The sequence below is a fragment of the Daldinia loculata genome (genome assembly GCF_022478755.1).
Source record: "Daldinia loculata strain CBS 113971 unplaced genomic scaffold F4817scaffold_32, whole genome shotgun sequence".
Lineage (NCBI taxonomy): Eukaryota > Fungi > Ascomycota > Sordariomycetes > Xylariales > Hypoxylaceae > Daldinia > Daldinia loculata.
In genome coordinates this window covers 213195-229910 of record NW_026054886.1, presented here as the reverse complement: position 1 = coordinate 229910, position 16716 = coordinate 213195, and the positions used below count along the sequence as shown (strand labels likewise).

The window sequence follows — 16716 nt, the reverse complement described above, 5'->3', positions numbered from 1 at the left end:
ATGGCAGGTTGAATATATACCTAGGTGCTCATAAGACTCATGACGCGTTATACAGAAGTAAGGACGACCTAGCTTTAATATAGGCAGTTCTGTAATTCAGAGGAGGCTCTTAATCCAGGCCTAAACTCCGATAAGTTCCAATGGGAGAATAATCATTACAATAACCTCATCATATCGGCATCAGAACCCGTAACACCTAATCATGACTCGTCACCAACCGGGCTACCAACTCTCATCATCCATGCCTACTCGCCTCGACTCCGATAGTTACCCATCTTCTCGATGGAACTCATGATGCCGCTCCGCATAGCCGTGCCACTACCGGGGCGTGGCAGACCCCCCTGAGATCCGCCATTCCTACTCCGGTCATGAGCAATGCCGCCAATCCTACTGTCCGTCGGTTTCTTTACCGACCCGGGAGCTCTGAGACCCGACGGCCGGCTGCCGATGCTGTTGCGGAAATTCTCGGGGCGAGTGTGCTGGGTCTTGGTAACAGTCGGCTGTGACGGCGGCGGCGGCGGCGGTTCCGTCTGGACAAAACTCTGCATCGACATCAGTTCTTCCGCTAAGATGACAAGCTCGCCCTTCTCGACGCGCTCCTTTTCGAGGAGCTGGCGGAGATCATGATTATCCATCTTAATGCTGTCGATGACAGCTTCGAGTTTCTCGATCTCGGCGCCCATTTCCTTGATCTGCGCTGAGTTCCTGATAGCCTGGACCTTGCGTTCCTCGTCTGCGAGGGTTTGATCGGGATCAACCCTGGTCATGGTGACGTCCTGGTTGAGTCTTAGTTTCTCGTTCTCCTCGGCAAGCCCCTCGATTCTAGACTCGAGCTCGTGGACCTTCTTTTCCCAGCGGTTCTCGTAGCTCTTCTTCAAGGCCGCAACCTTGGCCTCATGCTTGCTTTTGTAAAGCACGTGTAATTCACGAGCCACACGCTCCACAGCGATTTCGACCTCGCGAGATCCGGTATTCTTAGTCTTATCGGGAGACTTGTTACCACTCTCCGCTTCTGAGGTGGCTTTGCCAGCGCGCATGCCTGCCATTTTACTCTCTGCCTCCTGCGCCATAATCTCGGCGGCCTCGCGTCGTTTCTCACTCTCATCTAACTTGGACTCTAGTTCCTCGCGCTCTCGCTGGCTCATTACGATTTCTTCTTTAACCTTGCGGAGTACAGTCTCCATCTCCCGGCTGCGCGCCTCCCAATTCTCCCTCTCCTCGGCCATCGCTTCCTTCATCGCCCTTTCTTCACGAACCTGTTCCATGCTTTCGCCCACCCGTTTTTCAGCATCACCCACCGCCGTCTTCAGAGCCAAAACTTCGGCTTCTTTACCGCTAAGGGAAGCCTTAAGGCTACTAATTTCGGAGAGGAATCCCGACTTGAGCGACTCCAATTCTCTGGGTGTTACGGTAGGTATACTACGGGGCGTGGGAAGAGGCGGGATATCGAAGTCGAGCAAGTTAGATTGTTGGCGCTGAGGCGTTGCGGCAATAGAATGCCTCGGATTTCTGTCGAATGATTGACTCTGGTTCGGTGTCTGTTGTACATATCTGGACGAAAAGCCACCCATCTGTTCTGTAAAGTCCATGAGGAGATTGGTGGTGTTTCCGGATTCGTGCATCGTAGGAGGCCGAGAAGTCCTCAAAGGCGATGGTTCCGGTCTACTCCGCATGGCGAGGGGAGTAGCACCCGTGTTAGCGAACTTGGTAGGACTATGTCCAATTCTTGCGAACATGGTCATATTTGGCACCGCGGAGAAATTACTTAATGTGCTGATCATGGTATCGTCCGGGCCCAAGGATTCATTGCCGACTGGCTGATCGCCAATTGACGTAGACGTAGTGTCGACTTCGTTATCTTCGCCATCATCAAGCGTAGTATCATCGTCTTCAAAGATCTTGATAGCAGTTGCTAAACCCTCGTTTCGAAGAAGCGCTTCGTCAATGGATAAATGATGCTCCTTAACTTGGTGTTTCTGGATCTCCGGGGTTGGGGATGGGCTGCTATTGATTTTAACTGGGAAACGTTTCTCGGGGGATATCTTTCTAGAGCTCTTAGCAGCCGCGAACTTTCTGGGTGTAGGGGACTCCTCCTCGGCAGTGTTCTCTTTTGTAATTAAAATCTTCAAAGGGGAAAGTTCCGTGCCGGACAATATTCTAGAATGTCGCGACTTGGAGGGTGAAAAGTTTTCATGGCTTTGGCCGACCTTGTCTTTTTCCTCGTGCGCCTGAGATGCGAGGACAGGACTCGAGCCGCTAGTATCGCTAGCGATGTGTTCGCTACTCATGTTGGGGGAATGCGAGCTGATGTTGTATATATTAACTTGACGGTTAGTTGGAAGCGTTGTAAAATTCAGCACACCGGTACTAGAAAGACAAAGCGGTGAAGCCATTCAGGCTCAAGGAAAAGCGCTAGTATTTGCTGTCAAGACAGTTAAGAGGATTGTGAGGGAATAATGGAGACGAGTAGTTACTCTAGATGTATCTTGAATCTACAGTTTAATGCATAGCATACATGTAGGTAGCTCAAGAGCGGAGGAGGGCGGAGGGTGCCGGAAATTGGTTTCTTTTAGTTGTGCCCACTGCAATTTAATTGATTTAAATGTTTGTTTCATTTCTGGTTGACGGAGAAACGGGTAGTAGTACCTGTGCGTCAGGGCATCCACATACGTAATCCCTGCACCAATGCTCAATTTAGGGCTTAGCGTCATCCCTTGTACCACGTGAGGTAACGAGATGAGAGATAAAGACTGATAAGGGGGACTTACTGATAAGCAGGAAGGTCCTGTCCATCTGCTGTGTCCCTCAGGAGAAGGTTCCAAGTCCCTAAGGAGGTACGAAATACATCGATATTGGTAATGTTAATGTTGTGCAACATTGCCAACATCCAACATCCAACTAGCATCCCCCTTTTTCTTTAGTCAAACAAAATTGAATATATTTCAACTCATCTCCTAACCTTAGGTACCTTACCTAGCGTCATGCATCATGTATCCATACCTTGATCATTGATGTATCCATACCACTAGTATAGACTGTTTATTTCATACATAGGAGATTTTAATAGCCCAATCAGACATGCAACAAGCCAAACAAATGGCACTGTGGCGGGTAAGTTCTTCCACGGCTCGAAAAATTAAGACAGTATTCTAATTCTCTCTCTCAGAGTGGTCTAACGCGTGTGACTCGAAATCACATCTCTTCGGAGGCGCCCGTTCGAATCGGGCCAGTGTCGCGCATCATTTTTTTAATATCCAAAATATATTACCCCTTTCCTACCTACTTACTGATCCCGATGATATCCTTCCGTACCCAGGTATATATCACCCAATACCCTCTTATATCCTCCCCACAACATAAAATAGATGCTCGCTCTATCGTGGCAGATTACTCGAGTCTACCTCGTTCTGCGTCTTCGAGATGGCCGCTCCTCTGGCTCTTCAGAATCATCATCGTCATCATTCAAGATCCTCCGTATCGACGGTCTGTCGAGGAAGTCCAAATCTTTTAACTCTTGTAACTTCCAGTAGACCCACCAGAATCTACAGCGGGTAGCTGATTAGAACGGCTCAATCGAGGCGATAGTCAAAGGTTCGGGTAAAACTTACGAGTTCCCACTGTTGGTTAGTTCGTCGATCAACCACAATGCTAGTGGTTCACGAGCTGATCGAGATAAGTCGTAGAATTGCGGGTCGTTATAAATGCTTCTGGTAACATAACCCCGTATAATCCCCCCCACGGTGTTATGATTACAGGTTATCTCGTTCCACTCCCCCCAGCGCCTTATGGGATTTCTGATCCTTGGCGTATCCCGACTGGATATCAGTAAGTGAAAATGCTGGAAGTCGCGCGCCCTTATTTCTCTGATGAGCTCTAGATATGGGCTCTGTCTGTTTCTGGGAAGTTTGTCGAACCCGTCAATCACTAGGTACGTCTCGCCCGGTTCGACCCGCTCATTTGGCACAGGGAATTTCTCGCGACCCAGATCGCCTATGATTCTCAGGAGGACATCTCGAAGTTCTACATTGGTAGGATGCCTTGCAGGATGGAATTCTGTACACGTAGTATATAATTCCCGAAGGGCTGGGTATACGGTCTGGGGTGGGCAGAGTTGATCAATAACTGTACGACAAAATGCGCTGAAGTCGTGGTAGACAGGCGTCGACTCTTTCTCAAACACGTCATGTGTAGCGCAGAAGAAGTAGGCGAGAGAGTCTCGGGACCGGCCAGGGGACTCTAAACGACAGTTCTGCCTTGTACTGTCTATGACCGAGGTACAGAAGATTGTCTTGCCAAATCCCCCTGTAAATTTATACAATTAGCAACACCGATTTAAGAATACAACAAAACTACCTGGGTACCTAGACATACCATTACCTGTCAACCATACGAACGAAGACCTGTCCGTCTCCCAAAAATTCGGGAGGTTTGTGACCGATTGGTGAAATGGGGTTATTTTGTCCTGGACATCCGAGTTGTCATTAAGAAACTGGGTTTGGTCGAGAGGAGAAAGCCAACGGTGGATATTCATCCGCTCGACGTTCTCTAGATTATCGTGTACTTCAGGCTTGAGTTAGATTTATCATAAGTTTGTCTTCTCAAACTACTTACTAATACCCTCGCGTAGCTCACTCGGCTCCAGTAAGCCCTTCAGCCAGAGAGAAATATCATCGCGAGTCTCACACGTAAGATAATTCAACGGCATGTGAGGTATCTCGTTTCCCACTGTTTTTGGAAACAACACATAATGGACGGGCCCTCTGTTTTGGTATTTCTCCCCGACCCAACGCAAAAGCTGACCCCAATTAGGGTCATCTAAACCTCCGCCTGCTCCGACTGCGCGGATAAAACATGCCATGTTAGCTTTCAGGGCTTCTTACACAACTATATCATCCAGATAGACGCTGGAGAGAATTTGTAGGAATAGTGATCATTCCACTTACTGCCATATGTTAGCTGCTGTGGATGGACTTAGAGAAAGAAAAGAATGGCACAGTATTGGAAAGCCCAGGGTTACTCATACATACCCGACTACACGAAAAAACAAAAATCATGTCAGTTAGTTTCAACTTTCCTAAAGAATATTACTTGGAGGGAACAACAATGTAATCCTGCTTACTATTAGATGTTAGTTGGTGCGGATGAATTACTAAACGAAGGGTCAATTGGGTGTTCATTCAACGTACCATAAAATGGTTCTTGTAGAAATTATATTCATCAAAGCCTCCTGGACTGCTTCGTCTTGGACCACGTCCTAATGGGATAAGAAAACGTCCTGTTAGCTTCCAAAACCTAATATTTATATGGGTAGTGAGCGTATTCTCTAATGATCTCTGTAGAATATCGTCAAGAGCGAGTAATGATTTATTTAACTTACTATAATATGTTAACTTGGTACTTTACCCATCGAATTATTCAAGCACCCTGGGGAATCAACGTCTTGGGATAGATCTAACGTACCCTGATAATGTCGTGCAGACAAAACGATGTTTTCGGGATCCCTCCAGTGACCATGAGGATGGAAAACGCCATCAAAAGATTTTCGTTGGAATGATACTAGGTCATATTCATCCGACCTCCCGACAGGAGGGATCCCGCAATGCTTTTCAAGTAGGTCATCATAATTAGTAGTCAACAGCATCGCACCATGCCGGTGAAGTTGTCTCAGGCTGTCAAGAATACTTCTGTCGACAGTGATGTCGTATAAAGAGTGGAATTGATGTTTTAACCAACCCGCAAAAAGATCGGGACGTTTAGTAAAAAGCCCCTCCAGCCTGTTTATGGCTTCGAATTGGTCCTGCATTGTCCGATCCGGGAGGCTCAGCAATTCTCTCGCTCGCTCGATGTCGCGTCTATGTCGATCGGCGATTTGCTTAGCTTGGTCTTCGACATATTGAAATCCATTCTCGATTAGACCACCCCACTATGTAGAAGACGGCAAAAGTTAGATCATTCTCTTAGTAGGGGATTTTTCATAGTGTTGGATAAATCTTTTACGTTATGCACCCTGGGAAGCCCTAGTCAAAGCCCAGTCACAATTAAGTCACGCTGTGAAGAAAACAAATTTGGGTCACATACTCCCATACGTCTTCTCTCGGTGCTAGGGACCGCGTGTAGAGTTACTCCAGATCCAACGCATATTACCAACCTCCCAGCTTTTAATTCTTGTTGAAGTTTATGTATAGCTTCTGCTTGTCTTCTGTTGGCTTCTTTTTCCCTCTCAAGTTGATCAGGATCGGGGACATTTTTAGTCTGGCTTGGCTGAGGCGCTGGTTGCGGTGTCGGTGTAGGTGCCGGTGCCGGTACCGGTGCCGGTGCAGGAGCAGGAGCAGGAGCAGGAGCAGGAGAAGGAACTTGAGCTGGAGCTGGAGTTGGAGCTGGTGCTGGTGCTGGTGCTGGTGCTGGTTGTGGTGCCGGCTGTCCGGGTGGTGTTCTAGGTGTGGCGGGTGTAGCGGGTGTAGAGGGTGTTCCTATCGGCTGCTGCTGCGGCGTACTTGATCCCACAGGCCTCGGTCCTACCGTCTGTCTTGGGGTTGCCATAGTCTAGATGTGTTACTTTTAGTGTTCTCGTAAATGTGTGTGTATTCTTCAAGTTCTACAATTGGGGGCAACAATGGGCTATTGAACTACGTTTAACATAAGCTGCTTAAACCATGTATTCAACAAAGAACATAGATAATATACTTGAATTACAATCCAGGAAAATGAAAACGGTTCTATATGAAAATTGATTATGTAAAGTGAAAGAGAAAGATACCGGAAACGGGCGTTACACAGGCGACAAGTACCTCACTTACATACCAGGTTAGGTACCTGTATATATGTAGGTGGTATAGCAAACGATATCATGTAGTGTTATGTTCTATAATTTATTCTACATTTATCTCCCCATACTCTGTAACGGAGGAAAAAGAAACCGAAAAAAAGCTCCAACTTAAGGCCGAGCCCTGGCGTGATAGCTTCATCTTTAATTTATGTCGCACTAGCAATACCTTGAGTACTAAGATGTCATTGTCAAACATCAAATGGAGTAGGGTTTCATGGTCAACGTACGGGCGAACTTTACTTTAGCAAGAACCATTTATGTACTCCCATTTACACCATCTGACGATATCACTCAGGAGCTTACTGACCAATCATCAGGTGCAGCTTAGATATATTCGCTTGCTGGGCTCCTTGTAACACTATGACTTTGTACGTGCGGGAACATACTACTTGGGTAGACGCACTTACATGTAGATATCGTAGCTTATAGGAGGTATGCACGTACCTAATGTAGGTCACATACAGCACGGTAGAAGAAAAAAACCATCACGGCCAGCGTCTCTATCAGGATAAGGCTCCTCAAATAAAAAGATTTGAGCATAATAACTAATTGTACCTAAAACTCGGGAACTCGGGTATTTATGGGATTTCCCTTTTTCGAATTCGTGACTTTACGCACTTGTAAAAGACAAAGCTCGAATCGAGCCACCTAGCTTCTTGGTGGCATAGTTGAAAATGCCAAAGCGATAGCCCATAAAATATGCCCAGTTGGTATACATCGTGTAAGGTTCCCCTAATTGGGTGAACTTTTGCCCGTCTATACTGTATGAGAAATTGGCCGCGTAACTACCACTCGCTCGAGCGTCCAGCGACGCCCGAAGCCAAATTGTCTTATCTTTAGGGATATCTGTTGTTGTTGCTACTATGTTACCGAGGTTGGTCGTATTCCATGCAGATTCTTCCTGCGTGATGTTGTGCACGATGGATAATGTGTAATTGGATCCATCACGATGGATACCGATATAAGCAGTGCGATCCCGGAAAGCCGCAAGGCCAAATCGGTCACCGTCGGCCATATTAGTAAAATCAACTTGAAGAGTACCGACGGGGAACTCTCCATGAATGCGATGGGTTAGGGTGTTGCGTGCTGCGTACAAGTCGTCCGTCACAGTCGCAGTAGATAAAGTCACCCCGCCATTGCCAGCCTTGTACTTTGTCTCATCAGGATTATGATTCCATTCCCAGTCTGGGCCTAAGGTGCTGTCATCGAAAGTGTCAGTACGAGTCCATTTTTGGACGGCTTTGAGAGGAAGTGGTGCCGGATAAGATGAACCCCATCCACCAGACTCGTCGGCAACAAAAAAGGGGAAGCCATCATCACCCCACTTGACTGGAGCCAGAACAGGTATACGGCCACTTGGATATGCCCATGTGAAAGACATGTAGTACCAGTCACCTGTTGACGCCTGAATGAGACTTCCTTGATGCGGAGCTCCGCCATTAGGTACTGGAGATTTGACACCGTTAACTAGTATCTTGCTCTCATAGGGACCCCAGGGGCTTTCGGATTTCCATATATAGGTAATATCGCCTGGATGGTCGTCAAGGATGTAGTAGAGCCCATCCTTTTTGTACATGCGGTTTCCTTCAATTCCATTTTTCCCTACATCAGAGGCACTGAAGATGTGTTTGGTCTCTACTTGGCTGAGTCCGTCTTTAGATAGCTGGGCTATAGACACGTCCGTGGCACCATATACGACATACATGGTATCGTCGTCATCGATAAGGAGGCCACAGTCATAGTAACATGTGCCGCCCGGGAGTACAGCCGCGCGGGTCCATGGCCCGGTGGCGTCCTTGGCGGTATAAATGTAAGTGTACCAGAAGTTAACGCAGCCGATCCAGTACCAAAGCCCAGTGCTCTCACGAAAGCGCATCGTGGACGCCCATGTTCCACCTCTATATGCATGGCCATTCGTCAGATTATACTTTTCGCCGAAATCAAGACTGGGCACAGAGTGACCAATAAGTTCCCAGTTGACAAGATCACCAGATCTTAAGATCGGAGCACCTGGACTGTAATGCATATTGGAGGCAGAGAAGTAATATAATCCGTCTGGACCAACAGAGACATCATTATCGGCAAAGTCTTCATATACCACTGGATTTTGGAAAGAGTCTGCTCGTTTCTGTAGTAAAGGTTCGGTAGCCGAAATGGTATCTAGCTCGCTCAAAGACGGAGAAACACCCGTCCATGCTAGGTTAGCTTGTAACAAGCCACAGAACAGGAGAGTGTTTCTCATTTTCATATTGATCATCCAGGGGTCCTTCGTACACTAGGAGGATGGGTATCTTCTAGGCTCAAAAAGAATAAATAATAGTATTCTCTCGACAATGCATATTTATTAAGATTGTTTATTAATTAGACCTCTATGTCTTCTCTGGGAGGTACTACTTTTATATATTTTTCAGGCGTTGCGCTGTGGTATGTTCGTACCTACTAAACCGCACGTTGCATTTTTCAATGCAACTCTGCTAAAGGAGGATGTTCTACCGAGGTCGCATTGCGATTAGTTCTATAATGCTAGGAACTGCCCATATAGTTTCCACAACTAAGCAACTATCTAGGCAATAATTACGGGGCTGTTGGGATGTGCTTGAATGTTCTCTTGTTAGAGTAGAACCGGCGACTTTATTAAGTCAGTTTTCCGACATGCAGCTAGGGACACACGAGGCTATATAGAAAAAGGCACATATAATTACATATATAATTCACTTGAATCTTTCTTTAACATTTAATAAATTAAAAATTCAATTGATTTACCTTTCAACTTGCGCAGTTGGAATTGATCGGTTCAAATGACGTGTTGGGCATGTTAGGTTGATGTCTACATTCGTAGTTGAAGGTTAAGATTCCAAGTAATAACTCCATAAATATACAATTGACACTTACTTGAGACTAGTTGCTATATATTAGAAACTTATGACGAATACTATGAGATGAGATAATATCAACGTACCTAATAAGATAAAGCGATCAAGTCTATTTAAGTGTTATGTAACTACAACAATATAGGAATTGCTCTCAAAGTAGTGCTACGACTCTTTCCATAATGAGGAACGACAAATGATATGATTTAAAGCCCCAAAGGGTTATCCGAAGAGTAATCCTAGCAAACTAATGAGGGGAGGGATTATTATAAAGATTGGGACTCGAGAAAAAAATGACGTTTAATAGGTAGATTCTGCCACGTTATCCACGTTATCCACGTTATCAAGCTCGCGGAGAAAATAGCTAAGGTTAGGTACCTACCTTAGGTACACTACCTAACTATGGAAGTCTTAAACTTCCACAGGACAGGGATGCCGGGCTAAATTTACAGGTCGGGTTTTGAAATAGTGGGGACCCCCAGAAACCTCTAAACCAATGGCATTACGAGCGGCATAGTAGCCCCCGGAATTTACACCCAAGAGCCTGTAATTCGGCGAAATATTGTACCTGGGTACTTTAGCTCCTTCGCCTAAACACCAATGCCTGCAGTCGCCTTGGTTCATCTCTTATCTCCTTCTACTCCTTCTACTTACGAGGCTCTCGCCTCAATTGATTTGGCGCTGATCCGTAGCTGGATAATTCTGCATTTGAGTGGCCGGAAGAATTACTTGGAAGCACTAGGGAATTTTTCCCGAGCCTTAGGTACTTTGGCTGGTTTTCTAATCACCGCATTCGTAGCTTCGCCTCGTGGCCTCCCACTTGCGACCTCAATAGGTACTTTCAGCTTTCTAAGAGTGGAGGCTTGTATATATCTACCTTCGTCTCGAACCTCAAGATGTCTCTTACGATACCTTATAAGGCCGTATGAGTTGACCTATTCATAACTCGCCGATAACTCCGGACAAAATACCTACGGTACCTAGATATCATTCTACCAATACGGCGCTGATGCTCGTTGTTTTCACACGACAAGTTTCCCGACCGAACGTAAGCTCAAGGGCACGTCTGCCATGAAGAAGAGCCTGTCGCCCGAGACGATCCCGATATTCAGCCGTTCATAGTATTAATATCGCTGGTCATTCGGATCAATTAAATCACTCCCCAAGCCTAGAGATCTACCTCTGTTAACGCGGGGACGTCGTCTATTAGGGCAGTATGGCGACAGTCCAACAGCTACACCAGGCTCCTACGCCAGCCTGCCCGCTTAACAATGCCGGCGCATCAATCTCAACCGTAGAAATAGATATAGAGCGAAACTTGCGACCGAGAGCTATGAAGGGGTCTAAGACTACGACCGGATTGCAAAAAGGCGATACTAGAACGGCTGTTATCATCTATGGTCCCGGCCAGGAGCGCATAGTATCAGTTTTCGCAGACGTCTTAGGGAAACCGTATCGCATGGCCGACAGCTTTCAGGGCATAACTTCTATAGAGCAAGAATTGGTACTTGGAATATCATCAGGGAGCGCCAAGATTGATATTTCTTCGCGAAATCGAGATGCGGTTGTTGCGATTAATGCTCACTGCGTCAATCTCGGGATGCCTCCGGACACTTATATATCTGCGCAGTGCGACTACGAGTTCTTGTATCCCGAAGCGTCATTCTCACGTCGAGACCTAGCCCGCTTTATTTCCTTCACCCTCGGTCAGATTAACCACCATGACGCATTAATGTCAAAGCCGCGCACTTATTTCATTTCGACCACATTTCCTGATGTTCGGGCAGCCCTTCCTAACATAGATATTCTCACAGTTGGTGCTGACGCTGTAGAACTACGTGTCGATCTCCTCAAAGAACCTTTAAATGATGGTAGTTTTGCGCCGATACCTAGTCTAAGTTACGTTGGGGAACAAGTTATGCTGTTGCGCCAGAGGACAGAATTGCCCATCATTTTCACGACAAGATGTACGAAGGAGAACGGTCGGTTTCCGATGGATAATCCCGACTTGTATTACGAATACCTCTTCCGGGCTATCCAGTGGGGTGTCGAATATATCGATGTCGAGCTTTGGCTTCCGGAACATATCCGTCGGAGGCTGTACGAAAAACGCGGGAGCAGTCGTATTATGTCTGCGTTCCACGACTTTTCTGGCACATTCAGATGGCCTTCGGCCCAAGCAGAGTCTATCTTCCTCGAGTCTCGAAAATTTGCTGATATCATAAAAATGATATCAATAATCAACGATCACAACGAAAATTTCGAGTTGGAATACTTCCGCTCGAAAATTCGAGGCGAATATCCAGACTCGCCCCCCCTTTCAGCCGTCAATATGGGTGAAACTGGTCAGTTCTCGAGAACTCTAAACAAGGTCTTCACACCTATCACCCACCCTCTTCTTCCGATAATTGCAGCGCCAGGTCAGATGAGTGCTGCTGAGATTAACGCCGCACTGTCATTGCTTGGCCAACTTCCAAAGAAGAGTCTCTACGGAATTAGTAGCCCATTCTCCCGTATTGCGACTCCTCACGCGCCCTTCTACGAGAAGTGTTTCAACGAGCTTGGCTTACCACACCAATTTGCTGTTGTCGAAAGACACCTTAAGGGACCTACCTGCGTGGAGGCGTTGTGCAATCAAAAATCCTTCGGCGGGGCATATTTGAGTCCGCCAGTATCTTTGGCAAGTCTCATGTATGAGAGCTCTTTCTTTGCGAGACTCAATAATGGATTGGGCCCATCACTCACTGAAGCTGCTCGTACGATTGGTATGGTTGATACCATCGTTGTTCAATCTCGGTCGTCTCCACCATCCTCAGCACCTCCCGCCACTCCTTCAGGTTCTGACCGGAGTGTTGACACGTCCCTAAACTTTGGCATCGGCAATTGTAACGGGCTACCACCAAGCTCGACACTAATTTTTGATAACGCAAATTGGCGTGGCATCGTCAGTACTCTGACGCGTGATCTTGCGCCCTCAGCTTACTCTGGTCGTGCGGCAGTTGTCCTGGCAGCAAATTCCGACGATGCAGCGTCAGCTATGTACGCATTGAAAGCGCTTCGAATTGGTAAGGTATATACTGTTGGTTTCAAGACACCCCCTAGTCTAGCCCGCGGCCTCGAAGTCGAGCCCTTCAACAGTTTAGAGAGTCTCCAAAGAGCGAGGATGGTGCGTGATAAGGCTAGCCCTTTCGTAATCATCTCTGCTCTGGGACCCGAGAAATCCAATATCGTCGGGATGCTTGTGCGTGTGTTTGGAGGCTCAAGAGGCTCGTCCACGCAGATTCGCAAGGTATTCCTGGACCTGGCCGATGGACCGAGGAAAGGAGACCCAAGCGCGGTTGCTGAACAGAGTGGCTTCGCCGCGTACGGCGTAGCAGATACGACAGCATTCACAACCGTAGAAACTCTTAGGTTGCTCGTCGGGCAAAATGTACCCTACAGCTTTGTGCGGCTTGCGGGCGGCCAGGGAATGTTTTAAAGGAATCATATATATATACCTATATACCCCGGGGAGAGTTGGCAGGATATTAGATGCATAGTGCTTAGGATTCAATATATGCAGATTACCGGCGAACTGTGTATGATGCGATTAGATATAATTCTTCTGACTTTAGGCCAGCCAGTTGTGGACATATCTCGGAGACCTACTTAGAAAAATTCTATATAGGCGTCTTCTCCAGAGTATGCTGCCCACACCCTTTCTTCATCCCGTTTCTCTGTATTTACAAGTTCAAGTGAACTGGAGATTCTTCCGAGAACGTAGTCCCGACATACGGAACCAAGGGGCTACGAAACCATCCGTTAAGGGTATTCGGTGTAGCATGCCTGGGTATTCTCGTAATTGGGTAGGCTTATCCAAGGCCGAGAAATACTATGCTCGTATTGCTTAACCTACGCTTATACTTGGTTAGGTACGATGATTCATTAATACCGAACTAAAGCGCCGGACGAGTATAGAAACCTTGGAGTGCGCATATGTAACCACATACTCTTTGGAGATGCCATTGAACCCCCACGCCCTTGTCTCCTGTTCTACGCCTGTGTACTACCCTACTCCTTCCGTTAGGTGTTGATGCCGAAGTGCTAGAGTCAATCCACACTATAGTAGCTCGGAGTTTTTACCAAAGCCTAGAGGTGATTTTCGTGAATGCCGAATTTGCGTTGGAACCCGAACAATTCTCCGGGTGGCTGCTGAAATGAGTAGTCAAGCCCAGTGCAGCGAGGTGAGAAATTTGATAAATCGAGATGCAAAAGCTGAGTAATGGACGCTTATGCTATGCGGTTAAGACCGGCTTATTGCAGATACACTCAGACTAATATAAACTCATACGATGCTCCAGTGGGCTTGATATATAGCCTACGGGTACCTGAGTCGGCGCATAGGATGATAATAGTTTTTAAAGATACTGCAGACGTTTTGTAGGGGTCCGGCAGGGTACTTCGTATGTTTCGTATGTTTCGTATATTATACCCGCATGCGGTATAAGTCGTTCAATTAAAAGAGCCTGAATATCAGGATTCAGGATATATAAGTCGAGATGGCACTCCAGGAGCCGAAGCCGCATGCAGCCAGCCATGGCCCATAATAAAAGGGTTACCCACATCGAGACGATGTGGAGAGAATTTGATGCTCCACGGCATCTATCCCGAGTCCGAGTTCGTGATAAAGGTGTGTTGGGACGTATTTACGCCCTATCGTTTTCAAGAGAAAATAAGGGTATCGTTCGACTTCTGACATGTGCGACGCAGGTGCAACATGTCAATATTGCACGTCAGTACCAGCCAGCAGGCTATTCAGGGACCGGATCTGTCACTAACCTAAATGGCTGTGGCCGGGGAACTGGGCATTACATACCCTAAAGCAAGGGGCTGTTCTAGACATAAATCTTGTTCCTTGTAAAAATCTTGGTTCACATTACGAGCCGATGCGACTTTACGTTAGAGGTATACTCGAGCATCACTTTCATAGGATAACTCGATTAGTTCCATGCATCCTCAAGTATATAACTTTGCATACAAGTATTGGCTCTTACAATTGATGTGTGTGCGTTCTAGATACTATTAGGTACCTGTACTTTAGGTGAGGTATGTAGAATAAAGCAGACGCCCGCATATCTTTTGGAGGGCATAAAATAAACATATAAACATCCGTTCCTAGGTATTTCCAAATGCAAATAACCTCGTTAAATACTTAGAACACCTTAGGTATTCCGTAATTGTATAATATTTTAGACTAAGGGGAAAAAGAGGGGCACAAAGTGGACTCGGGTCTTCTGGCGGCGAGCATTAACCCGGTCCGGCTTCTACAGCAACGGGCCCTAAATATCTTGAACATCTTGAACATACATACCTTAACGTTAAATTTTAATTACCTAATGTACTGAATGTTAACCTTAAACATCGCAACACCCCTGCTTTGCCAACTCCCGGAATACATACCCGCGTCTCCTTCCGAGATGAGTCTTAAGAGGCCTCAACTCAAACAAGACATCCGGTATCTAGTATCACACGTGTCATCGTCACGATCGTGAACCACACAATCTACGATCTAGATACGCGCAGTACCAATGACGTGGAACTGCATCTTACGAGATGTCCTCGAAAACCCTGTACAAGCCTACGTGATGACAGAATCCCAAAACATGGACCGGATTGGCTCTATAATTTACCTACGATCGGCTTTGCAACATCAAACGCGCCTAGATATGATATATCGACCCACTGCCATCTATTCGGGTACTCCCTAACCTTTAAACCGTCCCAACTCTTGACATATGGATGCATGATTACTGGGTCCCGCCGGTTAGCACCGCTACTCCCACGCTGTCGGTATCCGCCTCGAACAGGGCATCAATTCCCCAGATCCAATGGAGCCATTGTAATTATTATGAGGAGCCGTTCGGACTCGGTTCAAGTATCAGCAAGACAACACACCAAGCGCTATCGTCTCTGAATGGGCGCTTCGAGTTCACGTCTTCAGGAACCCGGTTAGACCTACCTAGTTCAAACGGATGAATGCCTAGGGTCTTTTACAGTCCTTCTCGTAACGAATACTTACATATCTTGTTCCTGCTCCGCCAACTCCCGGTGTATCAACGCGGCTACATAAGTTAGTTACCCTGTTTAGCTGCGTCCTGATATCTCGGGGTGGGTCTCACGGGGTCATCGTCATCATCGGTGCCGGGAACAATGGCGTCCAATCCGACAGAGAAAGATACATACTTGGAAGCTCTCAAGTTTATTATTAGCCCAAAAGAAAAGTGGAAGCTCCGGCACGTCACAACTAGCCTGGAGGAATAATAGCCTATCGCGAGTTCACCCGGCGTCCTGTTGTCTCGAAACAGTAAGCCAGCTAAACTTAGAGCACTAGTAGAGACCATTCGCGGGGAAGTTGTTAAGATCCAGAGCTTATGCGCCTATATGTACCAACCGCAAACGCGCAGATATGAATAATGTAAGAGCTCGTGTGCCTGCATATTTGCCTCCAACTATTTACCTAGCTGTTTGTAGAATGAAGTAGTTCCATGTCAGCCACCAGGTCTAGCTTCATACATCAGAGGCGACTAGTGTCTCTGACATTAGCGGTCAATATTCAACTCTCATGACTCTGGGGTCATGCTGGTATACAACATTCCTGCATCGGGGCCAGCATAAGTAAGGTCAAGCCAATTAGTACCGGTCTTGAATCTTAGTTGGGCAACCGGGACTGCATTTCCTGTTATTCCAGGAAGTCTCTGGTTCTGCGCAGCACCAAATTACGAATAAACTCCTTCAAACGGGAGACTTGATGGGAACTAGCATGTGCTTGGTTGAGTTATGTTTAAGGTGGTTCAAGCCACAATACATCCGACTTGGACAACAGCTTAAAATAGTTCTCAATGTGGCATCATCCACCCATAAATCGCTTAAGATTGGCCAGTGGAAAGCTCGCTCGTACGATAAAGAAAATATGGGCATAAGACTTAGGAAATTCCACGACGAGGATCGATAACTCTAAACGGCTTTTCACGAGGGCAGCGG

General features: G+C 46.7%; 4 protein-coding genes across 4 annotated transcripts; 1 reads left to right on the top strand and 3 right to left on the bottom strand.

The window, feature by feature from the left end:
* Positions 1 to 63: 63 nt before the first annotated feature.
* Positions 64 to 2626, bottom strand: F4817DRAFT_149989 (uncharacterized protein). The gene has a single exon (XM_049297961.1). It carries the CDS (start codon positions 2391 to 2393, stop codon positions 246 to 248), a length of 2148 nt encoding a protein of 715 aa, XP_049157999.1. The 5' UTR covers positions 2394 to 2626; the 3' UTR covers positions 64 to 245.
* Positions 2627 to 3165: 539 nt separating this feature from the next.
* F4817DRAFT_366130 (uncharacterized protein) lies at positions 3166 to 6563 on the bottom strand. Its single transcript, XM_049306949.1, has 6 exons — positions 6079 to 6563; positions 5461 to 5923; positions 4612 to 4836; positions 4372 to 4560; positions 3609 to 4302; positions 3166 to 3542 (listed from the first exon to the last, which is right to left on the bottom strand). The coding sequence occupies exons 1-6, from the start codon at positions 6538 to 6540 to the stop codon at positions 3398 to 3400; spliced, it is 2178 nt and encodes a 725-aa protein (XP_049157998.1). The 5' UTR covers positions 6541 to 6563; the 3' UTR covers positions 3166 to 3397.
* Positions 6564 to 7244: 681 nt separating this feature from the next.
* F4817DRAFT_341049 (glycoside hydrolase family 43 protein) lies at positions 7245 to 9250 on the bottom strand. Its single transcript, XM_049303707.1, has one exon. It carries the CDS (start codon positions 9081 to 9083, stop codon positions 7437 to 7439), a length of 1647 nt encoding a protein of 548 aa, XP_049157997.1. The 5' UTR covers positions 9084 to 9250; the 3' UTR covers positions 7245 to 7436.
* Positions 9251 to 11029: 1779 nt separating this feature from the next.
* F4817DRAFT_359486 (aldolase) lies at positions 11030 to 13174 on the top strand (the record flags this gene model as incomplete). The annotated part of the gene is made up of 1 exon (XM_049306168.1): positions 11030 to 13174. The coding sequence occupies one exon, from the start codon at positions 11030 to 11032 to the stop codon at positions 13172 to 13174; it is 2145 nt and encodes a 714-aa protein (XP_049157996.1).
* Positions 13175 to 16716: the final 3542 nt, after the last annotated feature.